The sequence below is a fragment of the Penicillium antarcticum genome (assembly GCF_028974205.1).
Source record: "Penicillium antarcticum strain IBT 31339 chromosome Unknown utg000009l_segment0_segment0, whole genome shotgun sequence".
Lineage (NCBI taxonomy): Eukaryota > Fungi > Ascomycota > Eurotiomycetes > Eurotiales > Aspergillaceae > Penicillium > Penicillium antarcticum.
Genome location: NW_026695307.1, coordinates 678,009 through 694,095, shown reverse-complemented (window position 1 = coordinate 694,095; position 16,087 = coordinate 678,009). Strand labels below are relative to the sequence as shown.

The following is a 16,087-nucleotide window of genomic DNA, read 5'->3' as shown; positions in this document are numbered from 1 at the left end:
GTGTTCAAATTATCGCAGTAGAAATTGACCTGGAAATGGTGAGTGACTGGTTTGTCGTGGTGATGTCAGGTAATGACGTCGCCGGGAACAAGGCGGATTAAATATCCTGTTGGGCTGACATAGCATGATTGTTTAAACAGTGGTGCCATCTATTAATTTATTCTGTTCATCTTTTCTATCTTTTTGAAAACACATCACTCTATCTACATTTGTCTCTCCCCAGACTTTGCTGTGGATCATACTTGCCGTACTTTTGTCGATCTCCCATACACTACACTCACAATGCCCGGAGAAGTCATAAAAGAACCAAATCCGCAGCCACAGCCGTCGCATCTGCCGGATTACCTCGAGAAACTTAGCGTCAAGTTAGACCATGAAAATCTAGATCAGAAGTCTTGCGATGCGTTGTTCAAGTTTCGCCGAGCGGCCTCATACATCGCGGCAGGTGAGCGATCAATGGCGATATGTGCTTGAATGTCAGCGACTAATTCGGGCTTAGCGATGATTTTCTTGCAAGAGAATACACTTCTAAAGGAAGATCTTACATTTGACCATGTCAAGCCTCGCTTACTGGGTAAGCTGCTTTGAACTATAGTCTGCGATCATAATCTAGCTGACATAGTATCTCTACAGGCCATTGGGGAACATGTCCAGGTCTGATCCTGGTCTATTCCCATCTGAACTATCTTATTCGAACAATGGACTTGGACATGCTTTATGTCGTCGGCCCCGGACATGGCGCGCCGGCAATGCTAGCCGCTCTTTGGCTAGAAGGCTCGCTGGAGAAATTCTATCCTGAATATTCGCGAGATAGCAAGGGCTTGCATAATCTCATTTCTACGTTCAGCACCCCAGCTGGTTTCCCAAGGTCAGTCTTTTGACATCTTACCAGCTTCCTCGGCTAATATTGTTACAGCCACATCAACGCCGAAACCCCCGGCACCATTCACGAGGGTGGAGAGCTGGGCTATGCCCTCTCAGTAGCATTCGGTGCTGCGATGGACAACCCAGACCTAATTGTCCCCTGTATTGTAGGCGACGGAGAAGCCGAGACTGGCCCCACTGCTACGTTCGTGATCCATTCTGTTTACCGCGTACTTGGCTAATAACTAACAGATCTTGGCATGCAATCAAATACCTTGATCCCAAGGAATCAGGCGCTGTTCTGCCAATCCTACATGTGAATGGGTTCAAGATCAGTGAGCGAACTATCTTCGGCTGCATGGATCACAAGGAGCTTGTGGCCCTCTTCAGTGGATATGGGTATCAAGTTCGCTTCGTGGAAGATATCAATGATATAGATACCGATCTCCATTGCTCCATGGTCTGGGCTGTCAAGGAAATCAATAAGATTCAGAAGGCTGCTCGCTCCGGGAAGCCAATTTTCAAGCCAAGATGGCCTATGCTGATTCTGCGAACTCCAAAGGTATGAATTTTGTGACTTATATGAATGCTCAAGCTAACACACTATTTTGAAAGGGCTGGTCTGGACCAAAGCAGCTCCATGGTCAATTCATTGAGGGCTCGTTCCATTCACACCAGGTTCCTCTGCCTAAAGCAAAGTCCGACGATGAAGAATTGGGTCTGCTTCAGAAATGGTTGTCTGGCTACAAGCCACAGGAGCTCTTCACAGCAGATGGCGGTGTCATCGACGAGATTCAATCCGTGATCCCGACTGTGGATGCGAAGAAACTAGGCCAACGCATTGAATCATATAACTCTTACGTTCCTCCAGATCTGCCAGACTGGAAGACGTTCTGTGGAGACAAAGGGTCCAGCGAGAGTGCGATGAAAATAGTGGGAAGCTTCATCAATCAAACTTTCAAGCAAAATCCACACGGTGTACGACTGTTCTCACCCGATGAGCTGGAAAGTAACAAACTTTCTGCTGTCTTCGATAGCACCAACCGCAACTTCCAATGGGATGAGTTTGCCAACGCGCGAGGTGGTCGTGTGATCGAAGTTCTGAGTGAACACATGTGTCAGGGCTTCATGCAGGGCTATACTTTGACCGGTCGGGTTGGTATCTTCCCATCGTATGAGAGCTTCCTCGGCATCATACATACGATGATGGTGCAATATGCCAAATTTATCAAGATGGTGAGTTCCCTTCACTCCCTTCCCTCTTTCACTTGATGAACCAGGTCTAACCATATGATTCGTTATAGGCACTTGAAACAAAATGGCACTCCGGCGTAGCCAGCATCAACTACATCGAAACCAGCACTTGGACACGCCAGGAACACAACGGCTTCTCCCACCAGAACCCATCATTCATCGGGGCAGTGTTGAAGCTGAAGCCCACCGCAGCTCGTGTGTACCTGCCACCAGACGCAAACACCTTTGTGACGACCGTGCATCACTGCCTCAAGTCCAAGAACTACATTAACTTGATGGTAGGCTCGAAACAGCCAACCCCCGTGTATCTCACCCCCGAGGAAGCCGAGACCCACTGTCGCGCAGGAGCAGGAATCTGGAAATTCTGCAGCACGGACAATGGAATCAAACCCGATGTAGTCCTGGTCGGTATTGGTGTCGAACTGATGTTCGAGGTAATTGCGGCGGCAGCGCTTCTGCGGAAGATCGCTCCAGAGCTGCGTGTTTGCGTTGTTAACGTGACAGATCTAATGATCCTTGAGAACGAGGGACTGCACCCGCACGCTCTCTCCACGGAGGCATTTGATACCCTCTTCACTCCTGATAAGCCAGTTCACTTCAACTACCACGGATATCCAACCGAGTTGCAGGGCTTGCTCTTTGGACGGCCTGGCCTCGATCGTATTTCTGTTGCTGGTTATATTGAAGAGGGCAGTACTACCACGCCATTTGACATGATGCTCGTCAACCGTGTCTCGCGTTTCCATGTTGCTCAGAATGCGCTTCGTAGTGCCGCAAAGTTTAACGAGAAGGTTCGGGTTCGTCAGCAGGAGCTGAATGCTCAGCTTGAGCAGGATATTGTCAGCGTGCGTAGGTTTATCCTTGCCAACCATCAAGGTGAGTATTCCTATTTCTTTGACAATTTGTGAGCACAGCTGACATGAATTCCCAGATCCCGAGGACATCTATGACACCCCAAAGTTTGACTAGAGTAGCTTAAACATTTAATCTACAACTGGAATAGTTTAGGCTCCAAGATATTATCATCTATGGCGATACCTACCAACATCACTCGATGGCCCGAATGGTGACAATTACAAGTTCGCTGCAACATTTGATCCTGCCTAGGCGTTGTTTTCCCCCAATGAGGAAACCACCTCTTCGCTCCTCCCGCATTTGAGTAGACTCCCTGGGGATTCATTGACGGGCCAATGATTCAAGACACACAAGGCATTTCGCACTTCAATATTTCACTCTTCGTCTCTCCACATGGAGAAGAGTCAACGCATCAGTCTCCTGCTTTCCATTGTCAAAACTATCAATCTAGAGTCTATTTTTATCGAATCCGCGTCCACGGAGCCAGATCCTAGAATCTGATTTGTTGAAGGGGCGATCGGAAGTAGACCGACCCCCTGTCCTGAGTCGCAGAACCATGGTCGCTTAACCCAATTCCTCGACTCCGCCGCTAACTGCAGAATACTTAATTGACATCTAGAGCAGGATGCTGAATATGTGAATGCCCTGGTTATTGTGGGAGGAGGCTCATTGAGCATGGTGTGTTTGTCCCACTGGGTAGGTCCGTGGCATTGGTATCTGGGCCGCCAAGACGAGGCTTGGTTCCCCGTTCGTTGGTCACTGTTCGACCTTGACATTTCCCATGGGAATTCCCATAACTCCCATGGGAGTTTTCACGGGGGCCTAGTCCCGCCAAGGGAATTTCCCATAGATGTTTAGTCCCATAGACCCACTCCCATGGACAGTCCCATAAGAGGCGTCCCATGGGAAATGTCAAGGTCTAGTCACTGTAGCTATGTGATTATCTGTGCTCGTTGATGTCTGGACTAGGAGGGTTGAGAATTGGTCTCGATAGAGTTGTTATCTCGTTGCAATGAGGGTGAACGGGCTGCGTTTGTGTTGGTACCTGAGGGTTTGTTACATTATCAGGTTTCTTATGCTCTAGGCTTCTCGGTATGCTGTGTTCATGTGGTGATTGGCGCCGTGGCAGGGCGGGAAGGCTTTATGACTCCATCCATATAAAACCAATGTATTTGGAGGTTATCGCATTTTGGGTGGAGGTATATCAAGTGGGCTAGGCTGAGTAGCAGTCTAATGTTCACACGGAGAAGCATGACGTCGCATAAAATAAAGTGTTTGAAATGTGCTAGAATTGCTTTTGTGTCTGTGTGGTTTCCGGGGCAAAGTAAATGTGCCATGTCTCCAAGCCGTAACGATATTGCGTATATCTATAAAAAAGACTATTAAATATTCAAACTTAGATCCGAAGTGTAGTGTGTAGTGCCTATAGCATGTACCATTTAAGCGGCAATAGGCAACGGCCCATGAGGCGTAGGTGGATCTGGTTCACGTTTTTTTTTTTTTTTTTTTTTTTTTTTCTCGTCCGCTTTCACATCAGCCATCATCCGATACCGCGGACCTGAATTGATTCTAGGGTCCGTTATTCTGGCAAAGCTAGGGCCAGATTCCAATATTTCTCGAGAATGCACTCTGCACCCTGTACCTGTAGCAACTTCGTGGCATGATGAATACGATCTCACCTCAGCATGGTTGAGTCGATAGGGCCAAAAGCCTATTTGGGCCGTCGGGTTTCGGAATATTTAAAAAACCACAAAAGCTAACGGTGGCAGTGCCCCATCATCAACGCTCTCTCTGAGCCCTCTTACCCTCAGATCGGAGATAACCTGGAATCCTGACATCAAATCATCCCAGGGCTGACTTGGCGACAGGTTCCACGCTAAACCCAAAAGGGATGGGCTTGCGAGAACGCATGTAGTTCGGCCCGAATCTCTATAAAATCTGAAGGATTTTTTTTTCTTCTGTGGCTTTGATGTCATATAACATACACGAGGACAGGGCCATGCACAGATGGCCCATGGGATTCCCACAATCTAACCAAGCATTTTGATGGTTCCCACGCCTTAATCGCCTTCTCGCTTCATTTACTATACTAGACAGAGCCGGCGCGATTATCAACCCGCTGGACAGGTCTCAATCTGTGCAGTTCCTGTTTTGCGATTGGATGCTCTGGTGCGGGTCTTATACTTGTCTCTCCCCGGTCAATTTAACATGCTTGTAGAGACGGAGTAGGCGTGCATTAGAAACCCGTGGCTTTGGCCTCGCAAGCTCTTCCCCGATGGTGGGGCTAGTGTCTGCCCAGCCATGCTATCTCATATTTATACTTCCTGACTCTTAATGTTGACGCCTGATATCTTGTCTTTTCTGGGACCCATCTGGTCTAGGGAATCGGTCTTGTTGTCTATAAATCTCTTCTGAGCCGCTTAGACATTATCGTCACATCACCCTATCCCACGATAGATTTACCGCCGGTCTTTACGTTCGATACCTTTGCGGCGCTCACTTGTTTTCTTTACCATGGCTGAACAACTTCAGCTGGGAGTGGGCTGCCATGCCTACATCGAGGGCGTGGAGACTTCATACGGATACGTCCCTACACTAGCAGCAGGCATCGCATACTGTACACTTTTCGGTCTCTCAATGATCCTGCATACAGTTCAAATGGCCTGGAAGCGAACATGGTGGACGAGCGTATTCAGCATCGGATGTTTAGGTAAGAACAGTATCGCATCGTCACCTACGACGCCGAACCCTAACTCGCGCAACAAAACACTAACAACCGCAACAGTCGAAGTAATTGGCTGGGCAGGCCGTACCTGGTCATCCAAATGCCCATATAGCTCAACCGCATTCCTAATGCAAATCTCCACCCTCATCATCGGTAAGCCCTATACCCATCGCCCATATCCAAACACCACCTAACAATCCTTCCCAGCCCCAACCTTCTACACAGCAGGCATCTACATCCTCCTAGGCCGCTTCATCCAACTCCTTGGCAACGAATCCTCAATTTTAAAGCCAAAGCTCTACCTCTGGATCTTCTGCACCTGCGATGTAATCTCGCTAGTCGTCCAAGCCGTCGGCGGAGGCATGGCCTCCGGAGAAGCGGGCCAGATCGACGGCGATACAGCGCCAGGAACGCACATCATGGTTGCCGGCATTGTCTTCCAACTATTCTCGATTACGATCTTTGTTTTCTGCGCGGCTGACTTTGTCCGTCGCACGATGCGCCGCCGCCTGCTGCAGTCGCTTACTGGGTCGGTTATTCCTTTGTTTGCTGCGATGGTATTGTCTATTGTTTGCATCTATATTCGGAGTATTTACCGGACTATTGAGTTGTCGCAGGGTTGGTCTGGGTATCTTATTACTCATGAAAGTTACTTTATTGCGCTTGATGGTGCCATGATGATTGTTTGTGTCGCTGTCTTTAATGTGCTTCATCCTGGTTGGTTGTTGCCCAGTGGGAAGAATTTCTCGTCCAAGCCTGACAGGCCATCTACTGATGGACTGGAAATGAATAGCTCTGTTGATGGGTTGGAGGGGAGCCGTGGTCCTCCTCTTCATTGGTGATTGCTTTTTCTTTCGTCATCGGTTTGCTTGTGGTGCTGTTGGTATGGCTATTTTTTTTTTCTCTCTATATACCTTTGCTTGTGCTTGTGTTAGAAGATAGATACCGAGTCAGGGACAATTTATACTCGGGGGATAATGAGGGTTTATATAGACTTTTGGATAGTCTCAATGGCATATGATTTTGGGTATGCCCCATTAAAACATGATCTGAAGGGTAATCGATGCGCAAAACAACCATCAAGCACCGAATGATAACATGAAATAAACAAGAAAGTGACGAAGTGGTCAACCTGGAATAAGGATATACTGCAGCATTGAAAAAAACAGCGACATTCTTGGGCTCCATGAAAAGAACAGAAGGCGCTTGTATTGGTGGCATTTCGCCCACCGGTCAAGCACCGGGCATCATAGAAAACACCCAATCAAACTCCGCGCGAGAAGACTCCCATTTCCATATCATACACCTTCCACGGACTCAATCCAGCCGAAGCTTGCTCCTGTAACAAGCGCAGAAACAGCCCAGACGGATCCCCATGTGGCAGCACCTACGACAGAGACATCACGGATGGTGCCAGCCACTTGAATAATGGTGTTAAGTAGGATTCCAACTGCAAGAATAATCGACCGAGAAACCAGCACTCTGGTCTTGGTCGATAGCTTGCCCCAGGTTTTGCGGTAGATGGCCGCAACCAAGGATTCGCCTTCGCTGCTGGCGCTTGCCGCCTGGGCATCGTTGATCGTGTATCCAGTAGAACTGACAAATAGGAAGTCCCGCGCAGCCCAGCCAGCAGGAGCGAGAGTCAGGAAAAGCACTGGCAGACCGGCGGGTCCAGCGTGCGCGGCGCTAATATCCGGGAGACTCTCAAAGTGCACGACCAGTTGCGCAGGAAGCCAGGATGCGTAGCTGATGTAGAGTACAACGCTGAAGATTGACGTTGCGAGCAAGCTCGTGAAGAAAGTGGTGAGTTTGTCCTGCAGGATGCCTCGGTTGGCAATTGCGCCTGGGGGCGTATGAGACAGATCGTGGACGGAAGAGAGCCGGCGCAGGAAGACAAATGGAAGCGCGGTAGAGGCGACTGTGATTCCGTAGGAAATCAAAGCTGAGGTTGGGCGCACCGCATAGAAGCAGGACAAGAGCGAGTAGATCGGTAGGTGGGTCAAGAACAGGAACGATGCGACATCGCGACCTATTTCACATGATCATACCAAAGGTCAGACTCTGTAGCTTATCTATATAGCTGCATGGAGCAGCAAGGGGATACAGAGCTTTGCTTACCGTCAAATCCGAGCACCCAGGCCACCCCAACCTCCACAGCTCTCCAACCGATCAGGACCCCCACTTCCCACCATTCTTCCAGGTGTTTACTGATGGGCCCGAGATCGCCCAGGGTCAAGCTGGAGGTGAGTGTAAACAGGATTGAGCTCACGATCAGGCTGCTCAAGACCACAAGGATAAAGCGTGCCGGAGAGGGAATGCGCATCAGCGGAGAAGACTTCGCCGCGACCTTAGGGTCGCGTGCAGCTCGTGTGGTGCTGGTTGATGCAGTTCGCTTTTTGGGAGACATTTTTGCAGATCTGCTTATGATAATACTGCAATGTAGGAATTGAGTCTGAAGTGCTGTTACAAAGAAGAGAAAGATGGCGGGAATGTGCCAGCGGTGAGCACGTGATGATGTCATTGTACAATTCCAAGGTTTGCTAATTTACAGTGGGGCCAAGCATATCTTTTGACAACCCTAAGCATCCTCCTCTGTCTCTGCCACGGCAAATTCCACTGTACCACTTTCACGTCCGTGGTTGTCTTTCACCACTACCCTGTACTTGCCCTGGTTCCAGAGGTCCTTAATTGTCAACTCACGAGTACGACCAAGACTCTCAATGTCGCCAATGCGCTCTAGAGTACCCTCCAGGTGCGAGTCAAATCTGTCGATATCGCAAATCTCGCGGAAGGCATTCTGCATAGGCACAGAGTCAGCGCGCACCATGGCTCGCGAGTCAATGGTGAAGATATTCTCATGATCGTAGGATTGAATGAAGTCAGCACGGGTCATAATCTCGCGTGCTTCGTGAAGCGGGATCTCAGGCAAAATGTGGCCTGTTTCTGGGTGGTAACGCTCCATATCTCTCTCTTTGTCAACAAGTGCCTTCGCAAGCACCATAGCCGCAGACTGGTGTGTATTTGGTTAGATTGAATTGCGTGATAGGTTTGAGGGTTCTGTGGGCATGACTCACTGAGAATTTCTGCTCGTCCATCACATCGTCGTCCATCTCCTTTCCAAGAATCCAGCACTTGTTCAGAAGCCACGTCTTTTCGGCGCGGCAAATGTCGTCGCATGTTTTGGTCATATCCTCAGATTTGGCGACACGGCTCAAGAAGGACAGACGACCGCCCACTTTGTCATAGACTTGCTCCAGAACCGATGATGGGAGAACCTGGTTATAATACTGCTCACGGTACTTCTTCAATGCGGCCATCGCCTTGTCCTTGGGTAGATCGGTTACGGGAATGACTTCCATGCGAGTTGCATAACGCTTCAGACGCTCATATACCCAGTAATCATCGCTGTTGAGGACTGAAATCGATCAAGGTCAGAAAAAGTAACGCAAAACACTTGTTGGGTGCTTACTAGTTGTGACAAGGCCACTGGCAGCCCATTGCTCTGCTCTTTGCTGAATCATCTCGAGCAAGTCCTGTCCATCATGGTCATCCCGAACCAAATGAGTGCTGTTGATAATCAGGATCAGGGGAGATGAGCCGGCGCGTCTCCTGGTAAGTGCCACTTTCTCCAATTTATTGAAGGCACGTTCAATGTCCAAGAGAGCAGTAGTGTCTCTCGGGCCACGGATACTGAAAAGACTGCCAATGTAGCTAGAACTATATCAGTATTGTGCTTGTCGCTGATGCCAGTAACAACTTACTCCTCGTGGAATTCGTAGTCCAAAGCTTTACCCAGTCGAATGCGGAAAATCTCTAGATCAGCATGCGCTTCGAACATCGCACAACTGTTGCCATTGATCTTGCGCATAGCCTCGAGAAGCATCGAGGTCTTTCCTGTCCCCTTTTCACCAATCATTAGGTAATAGTGGCCCGTTCTTCGCCCGGCTACAATTTCGTCAACCTTGGGTTGCTCATTGCGAATAACCCAGTGCTCCTCATGTTGGTACTGGTGTTTTCCAGATACAACGCCCGCAATCTCGAGGGCGGGATCGCCTGGTTTGAACGCATTGTCCATCTTGTCCAGGATCAAGTACTTGTAGTACTGGTGGTACCCATAACCAGCCGCACTTGAGAATATTAGCGATAATAGTATATAGTCCGCGCGATGGATCCTTACCCTAGGATGAAAATTGATGCTGCAGTGGTTGCTGCAGTTTCAAGCATCTTGAGAATCGTAGATTTCAAGTTAGGGTCTGAGTCGCCATTGCGACCCTGGCCTTGACCTTTACCCTCATCTGAATCAGGCTGGTCAGTAGGACCCGGGGTATATTGCCCGGTGTTTTGAGGGTTTGAGTTGAACCGCTTCGGTGTATACACCACAACGCGGTTATTAGACCAAAGTCTTGGCAAGCCCCGCTGGGCATAGCACCTTGCCGGCTGTACAAGTCGATTCCATGGCATCCTGGTTCGTCTTGGCGTGTGTATATGATGCTTTGAGGTATGACGTTTCCAATTGTTTACACAAAAATTGGTGATAAGCCTCCAAAAGTAATGATAAATGAGTGTATTGTTGAAATGGGGTCACAGCGCCACTCTGGGGGATGACGCGTCGTTTAAAGACAAACGAGAGACTCAGCTGAAAGCTGTAAATGGAAGAAAATGAAGTTGAAAGAGAGGCTGAAGGATCAAAAAACAAGTCAGAATACGAAAGAGTGTGGCTTAGTCGGAAGGTGGACTCGGACCTCAGCCTCGATGAACCAGGGATGCGAAAGGCTTGGCGTTTCGATACGGTCACACTCTGATCATCTATATGCTTGAGTGTATGGTCTTCTTTGATTCTATAGTCAATGCTATTGTGTGCCCGTGGCTCTTTGATCTAGATATTCCCATACAGCATTTTGCTCTCCTTTATTGTGCCTCAAACTCATTGGTCTTCAGCCCCAACAAAGCTGACAATGAGATAATCTATGCATTGGTGAGACTGCAAGGCACTTCAGTGCATGAAGGTACCAGTGAGCCGGGCCTAATAGGCATTAGCAATCATAGTAATGCATCAAAATCACAGGGACAGATGGAGTTTGCCAGTGACGTAGTATGGAGCATATTGCCCCCTATATATAGTTCAACAAGGTCCCCCAATAGCTTCAACCAGAACTAATCCCGATGTAAAATGCCATGCATTTTAAATATAAACATATATGACAGCTCAAACTCACCATCGAAAACATTTCGCCAAAGCAAGATGCCACAGTGTATTCATGGGCCAGTGCATGTCGACGTGTACAAGAATAATGACACCTGAGGCACCAAGGCACAAAATACTATAATCTATGAGTTTGTCACCCAGACAATGCTAATTAGGTATATACCAATTCTATAACCACCCCACTACCTAAGTATATAATATGCTTTCATCATTTAAAATAGCAAGATCATCAAACAAATCCCAACTGTAGAGTGGAGAGGCACTCTCCGCGTCTTCCCCGAACCCACCGCCCGAGCACTTCCGAGGGTATGCCGCATCCGCGAAATTTTCTCTCCGGTTTCCCTGTTTCACACCTTAACATCCTATTCAACTTTCTGGGGTACGGGGTTTTTGTTTCTTGCCCAATTGCCCTTTTTCCTTGTATCATACTACTTTTTAGTCCCTGCCGATTCCCCGCAGGCCTTGACCTTTTTTCCCCGACCCATTTTTCCGAACTTTTGTCCCATCCGCGTGACGGTTGTGGGATAGTGGTTTGTTGCACGTATCCTTTGTCGAAGCTTCGTTTTTCACCAATTCGACATAATGGCCCAGACCAATGGGGAGTTGGAGCACTCGAAAGGTGTGTGTTAGCCCTGGAAGCTCGAAGCACGAGACCCGTCTCGATCATCGGAAAACAGCCCAGGTTTCGGTAAACCAAGATGCAGGGCACATGCTAACAGAGGAACAGAGGCTCCTGTAGCTTCTCAAGAAGTCATCAATGGTGACGCCCCCGAGGGTGTTGAGGAGGACAACGCGGGCGGTACGCTGGGTAGCCACAGACGCTGTAAACGTTCTCTAACTCGAGTCCAGGTCTCTTCCAGATCTCCGTGAAGCTTCCTCACGCTCCTTATAAGATTCAGGTGATGGTGGGTGCTGCATTGAAGAAAGTTCGGGAGCATGCTTCTGACTCGTTTATTTGTATAGGTGTCCAGCCAAGAACAGGTTCAGGACGTCCGCCAATCCATTGTCGAGCTACCGGGTACCTTCCAATACACCTGCTTCCACCTCGAATTCAACGGCAGCCGTATCAATGACTTTGTCGAATTGTCCGAGGTGCCGGATCTCCAGGCCGACTCCGAGATTGTCCTGGTTGAGGACCCCTACACCGAGAAGGAGGCTCGCATGCATGTCGTCCGCATCAGAGAGCTGATTGGTGCTTCCGGTGACCGGGTTGATAATCTCCACGGTATCTCTGCTGGTCTCTCGCTGCACGACGCCATCTCCGCGGACGCCGTCAAGGCCAATGCCTCGGAGAAGGAGCACTCTCTTTCCAAATACGACTTGACCGGAGTTTCATCTCTACAGACTATCCTGCCCGCCGCGCAGACTCCTCTCCCTAAGACAGTGAAGTCTATCTCTCTGTCTTCATGGAACCCTGTTCCATACAACCTCCGCCAGAAGGGCCACCTGCTCTACCTTTTGGTTACCACCAACGAAGGTGAACAGTTTCAGATTACTGCTCACGTGTCCGGCTTCTTCGTAAACAAGAACTCGAACACCAGATTCGATCCTTTCCCTAAGCCCATGCCCAAGGACAAGAAGGGCAGCGCCCACTCGTTGCTCACTCTGATCTCTCACATCTCTCCTTCTTTCAACGAGTCCTTCGAGGCTCTGCAGGAGTACAATAACGAGAAGGATCTCTTGACCACCTTCCCCTTCCAGAACGCTATTCCTAACAGCCCATGGCTCATCTCCCCTTCTACTTCCAGCTTAGCCGCCCACCAGCCTGATATCACTCGTTCTCAGGAGAATTACCTGATCTCTGGCGTCGATAATGCAGAGACTCTGCGTGACTGGAACGAGGAGTTCCAGACTACCCGCGAACTTCCCCGCGACACTGTGCAGGACCGCGTGTTCCGTGAACGCCTGACCTCCAAGCTGTTTGCCGATTACAACGAAGCTGCTGCTCGCGGTGCCGTTCTGGTTGCCCGGGGTGAGGTTGCTCCTCTGAACCCCACTGAGGCGCGGGACGCCCAGATCTTTGTCTACAACAACATCTTCTACTCCTTCGGTGCTGATGGCGTTGGCACTTTCACCTCCGAGGGTGGTGACGAGGCCGCCCGCGTTGCTGTGGGCAAGGATGTTCTCGGAATTAAGGCTGTCAACCAGCTCGATATCGATGGACTCTTCACCCCTGGAACCGTGGTTGTCGACTACCTTGGCAAGCGTATTGTTGGCCAGAGCATTGTTCCTGGTATCTTCAAGCAGCGTGAGCCCGGTGAGCACCAGATCGACTACGGTGGTGTTGAGGGCAAGGAGGTTGTGGCTACTCACTCCGACTTTGTTCCCGTCTTCGAGAAGCTCTCCAAGGCTCTCCGTATCAAGTCCCACCCCGTCTGGGACAAGGATAACAAGCGCCACGACCTCGAGGGTAGCGTTGAGACCAAGGGTCTTCTCGGTACTGATGGTCGTAAGTACGTCTTGGATCTGTACCGCGTGGCTCCTATGGATGCCGAGTGGCAGGAAGAGAATGGCAGCGATGTCTACCCTCACCGCATGTCTGTTCTCCGTCTTGAGCTAGTTGAGTCCTACTGGCGCCACAAGATGAGCCAGTACGTCAAGGCTGAGGTGGAGCGCCGCCGTGCCGCCGCCGCCGAGGCTCCCAAGGAGGAGGGCAAGACCGAGGAGGAGACCGCTGCTGAGCAGGAGCGTGTTGACATCTCCGGATTCAACTTGGCTCTCAACCCTGACGTCTTCAGCGGCCAAGTCCCCCAGACCAATGAGGAAAAGGAGCAGTGGGCCCAGGATGAGAAGGAGGTCCGTGGCGCCTGTGACCACCTGCGGTCTAAGGTTATTCCCGACCTGCTTAAGGACCTGCACGACGGTGATGTTGGCTTCCCCATGGACGGCCAGTCCCTGACCCAGCTCCTGCACAAGCGCGGTATCAACTTGCGCTACCTCGGAAAGTTGGCTCAGCAGTCCAACGAGAAGGGGCCTCGCCTGCAGGCTCTATCCACCCTCCTCGTTCAGGAGATGATCACTCGTGCCTTCAAACACGTTGCCAACCGCTACCTCAGCAGTGTTCCTGCTCCCTTCGTTGCTCCCTGCATCTCTCACTTGCTGAACTGTCTCCTCGGTTCCGCCGTCAACGCTGCCCCTAAGGCTGAGATTGACGAGTCTTTGCGTGAGATCTTCCCCGAGGGCGACTTCTCCTTTGAGAAGGTCACTCCCGAGTCTCTTCGCGCCGAGATTGAGCAGCAGGTTACTATTCGCTTCCGCTTCTCCCTGAAGAACGGCTGGACCAACTCCTTGAGACACTTGCAGCTTCTGCGTGATATTTCCATCAAGTTGGGTCTCCAGCTTGGTGCCCGCGACTTCCCCTTCAGCAAGGACCAGGTCAAGGAAGTGGTTGTCCCCGTTCCCGCCAGCGGCACCAACCGCGAGGAGCCCAAGAAGAAGGGCAACAAGAAGAAGGGTGGTGACACCAAGTCTCCCACTCGCGCCCCTGCTCCCGCCAAGCCCGCTACTACCTTCACCGCTGACGACATCCTGAATGTTGTGCCTTTGGTCCGCGATGCTGCTCCCCGCAGCGCTTTGGCCGAGGAGGCCCTGGAGGCCGGCCGTATCTCTCTCATGCAGAACCAGAAGCAGTTGGGCCAGGAGCTCATCCTGGAGTCTCTGTCTCTGCACGAGCAGATCTACGGTATTCTGCACCCCGAGGTTGCCAAGCTCTACCACCAGCTTTCCATGCTGTACTACCAGACCGATGAGAAGGAGGCTGCCGTCGAGCTTGCTCGCAAGGCGGTCATTGTCACTGAGCGTACCATGGGTGTGGACTCCGCTGACACCATCTTGAGCTACCTCAACTTGAGTCTGTTCGAGCACGCCTCTGGTAACACCAAGACCGCTCTGGTCTACATCAAACACGCCATGGATATCTGGAAGATCATCTACGGTGCCAACCACCCAGACTCCATCACCACCATGAACAACGCCGCCGTTATGTTGCAGCACCTCAAGCAGTACAACGACTCCCGCAAGTGGTTCGAGGCTTCCCTCTCCGTCTGCGAGGACCTGTTCGGCAAGGAGTCCATCAACACCGCCACCATCCTCTTCCAATTGGCCCAGGCCCTTGCTCTGGACCAGGACTCTAAGGCCGCTGTTGGTAAGATGCGTGAAGCCTACAACATCTTCCTCGCCCAGCTTGGTCCCGAGGACCGTAACACCAAGGAGGCCGAGACTTGGCTCGAGCAGCTCACCCAGAACGCTGTCTCTATCGCCAAGCACGCTAAAGACATCCAGGCTCGTCGCCTGCGCCGCATCAACATGAATCCCCGTGTTTCCACCATGGGCACCCGTGTTCAGCCCCAGGTCGGCCAGGTCGCCCCAGATGTCTCTGGTGCTGCCCAGCCTTCTACTCCCTCCGGTCTTGACTCCCGGAACATCGATGAGCTCTTGAAGTTCATCGAGGGTGGTGATGCCGGCAGCTCTTCGCGTTCCAAGCAAAAGAAGCGTGCTGCCACCAGCAACCCCAAGCTTCGCGGCTCCAAGCAGACCCCTAAGGCTTAAATTAGTCTCCTAGACTAGCCGAACTGCATCATTTGATTTACGCCTTTAATTTCTTGGTCATTACATGTGTTAACAGTCAAATAAGTTACTATCTCTATATCCATTGTCATTTTGGGGAACGGTGGGCAGGCTTGATGAGCGAAAAGAATTGCTGTATTTTATTTAGATCTCTCTCCTCTCATTTTTTGATGTCTTGATCTGTCAAGTTAGGTTTTCTCTCGGGCAGTGCATGAAAAAGGATTCGGTTGTTTTATATCGCCTCATCTGGTGCATTATACGTTGGTATGTCTCTGGATTTTGCATGGGGTTTTACGACTTGGGTCAATTCTCTTTCTGGGTAGAATCCATCATGTTCATACATTCATACATGTCTCTACAGTACACAATATCATATCAGACCTTAATACTGTATAGTTCAGGATGCGTGCCTCAGTAGGCAAAATGTGCACCGATCCACCTTACCGCTTTTGGCAATATTTGTTTACTTTGTTTGTGTCGTGCAATGTTGTCATGCATCCATCCACTTAACGCGCTTTGTATTTCTTGATACTTTATCTCATTGCGTATTACTTGGAAGCAAGCAATTCTTGCTGAGTATCTTTTCATTATTCTCTTTCTTACCATGTATGACTGAG

General features: G+C 50.2%; 5 protein-coding genes across 5 annotated transcripts; 3 read left to right on the top strand and 2 right to left on the bottom strand.

Annotated features, from left to right (window-relative positions):
• Nucleotides 1-282: 282 nt before the first annotated feature.
• Nucleotides 283-3,087, top strand: N7508_008620 (putative phosphoketolase; the record flags this gene model as incomplete). Its single annotated transcript, XM_058466683.1, has 8 exons — nt 283-445; nt 500-574; nt 634-868; nt 917-1,069; nt 1,117-1,426; nt 1,480-2,100; nt 2,169-2,994; nt 3,050-3,087. 8 exons carry the CDS (start codon nt 283-285, stop codon nt 3,085-3,087), a joined length of 2,421 nt encoding a protein of 806 aa, XP_058314529.1.
• A 2,400-nt stretch (nt 3,088-5,487) lies between these two features.
• N7508_008619 (RTA1 domain-containing protein) lies at nt 5,488-6,540 on the top strand (the record flags this gene model as incomplete). Its single annotated transcript, XM_058466682.1, has 3 exons — nt 5,488-5,683; nt 5,759-5,851; nt 5,906-6,540. 3 exons carry the CDS (start codon nt 5,488-5,490, stop codon nt 6,538-6,540), a joined length of 924 nt encoding a protein of 307 aa, XP_058314528.1.
• Nucleotides 6,541-6,996: 456 nt separating this feature from the next.
• On the bottom strand, nt 6,997-8,105 carry N7508_008618 (uncharacterized protein; the record flags this gene model as incomplete). Its single annotated transcript, XM_058466681.1, has 2 exons — nt 6,997-7,727; nt 7,817-8,105. 2 exons carry the CDS (start codon nt 8,103-8,105, stop codon nt 6,997-6,999), a joined length of 1,020 nt encoding a protein of 339 aa, XP_058314527.1.
• Nucleotides 8,106-8,276: 171 nt separating this feature from the next.
• N7508_008617 (ATP-binding protein) lies at nt 8,277-10,159 on the bottom strand (the record flags this gene model as incomplete). The annotated part of the gene is made up of 5 exons (XM_058466680.1): nt 8,277-8,708; nt 8,773-9,113; nt 9,168-9,409; nt 9,460-9,825; nt 9,876-10,159. 5 exons carry the CDS (start codon nt 10,157-10,159, stop codon nt 8,277-8,279), a joined length of 1,665 nt encoding a protein of 554 aa, XP_058314526.1.
• Nucleotides 10,160-11,486: 1,327 nt separating this feature from the next.
• Nucleotides 11,487-15,452, top strand: N7508_008616 (translation initiation factor 3 subunit CLU1; the record flags this gene model as incomplete). Its single annotated transcript, XM_058466679.1, has 4 exons — nt 11,487-11,523; nt 11,632-11,703; nt 11,754-11,809; nt 11,868-15,452. 4 exons carry the CDS (start codon nt 11,487-11,489, stop codon nt 15,450-15,452), a joined length of 3,750 nt encoding a protein of 1,249 aa, XP_058314525.1.
• Between the last annotated feature and the right edge of the window lie 635 nt (nt 15,453-16,087).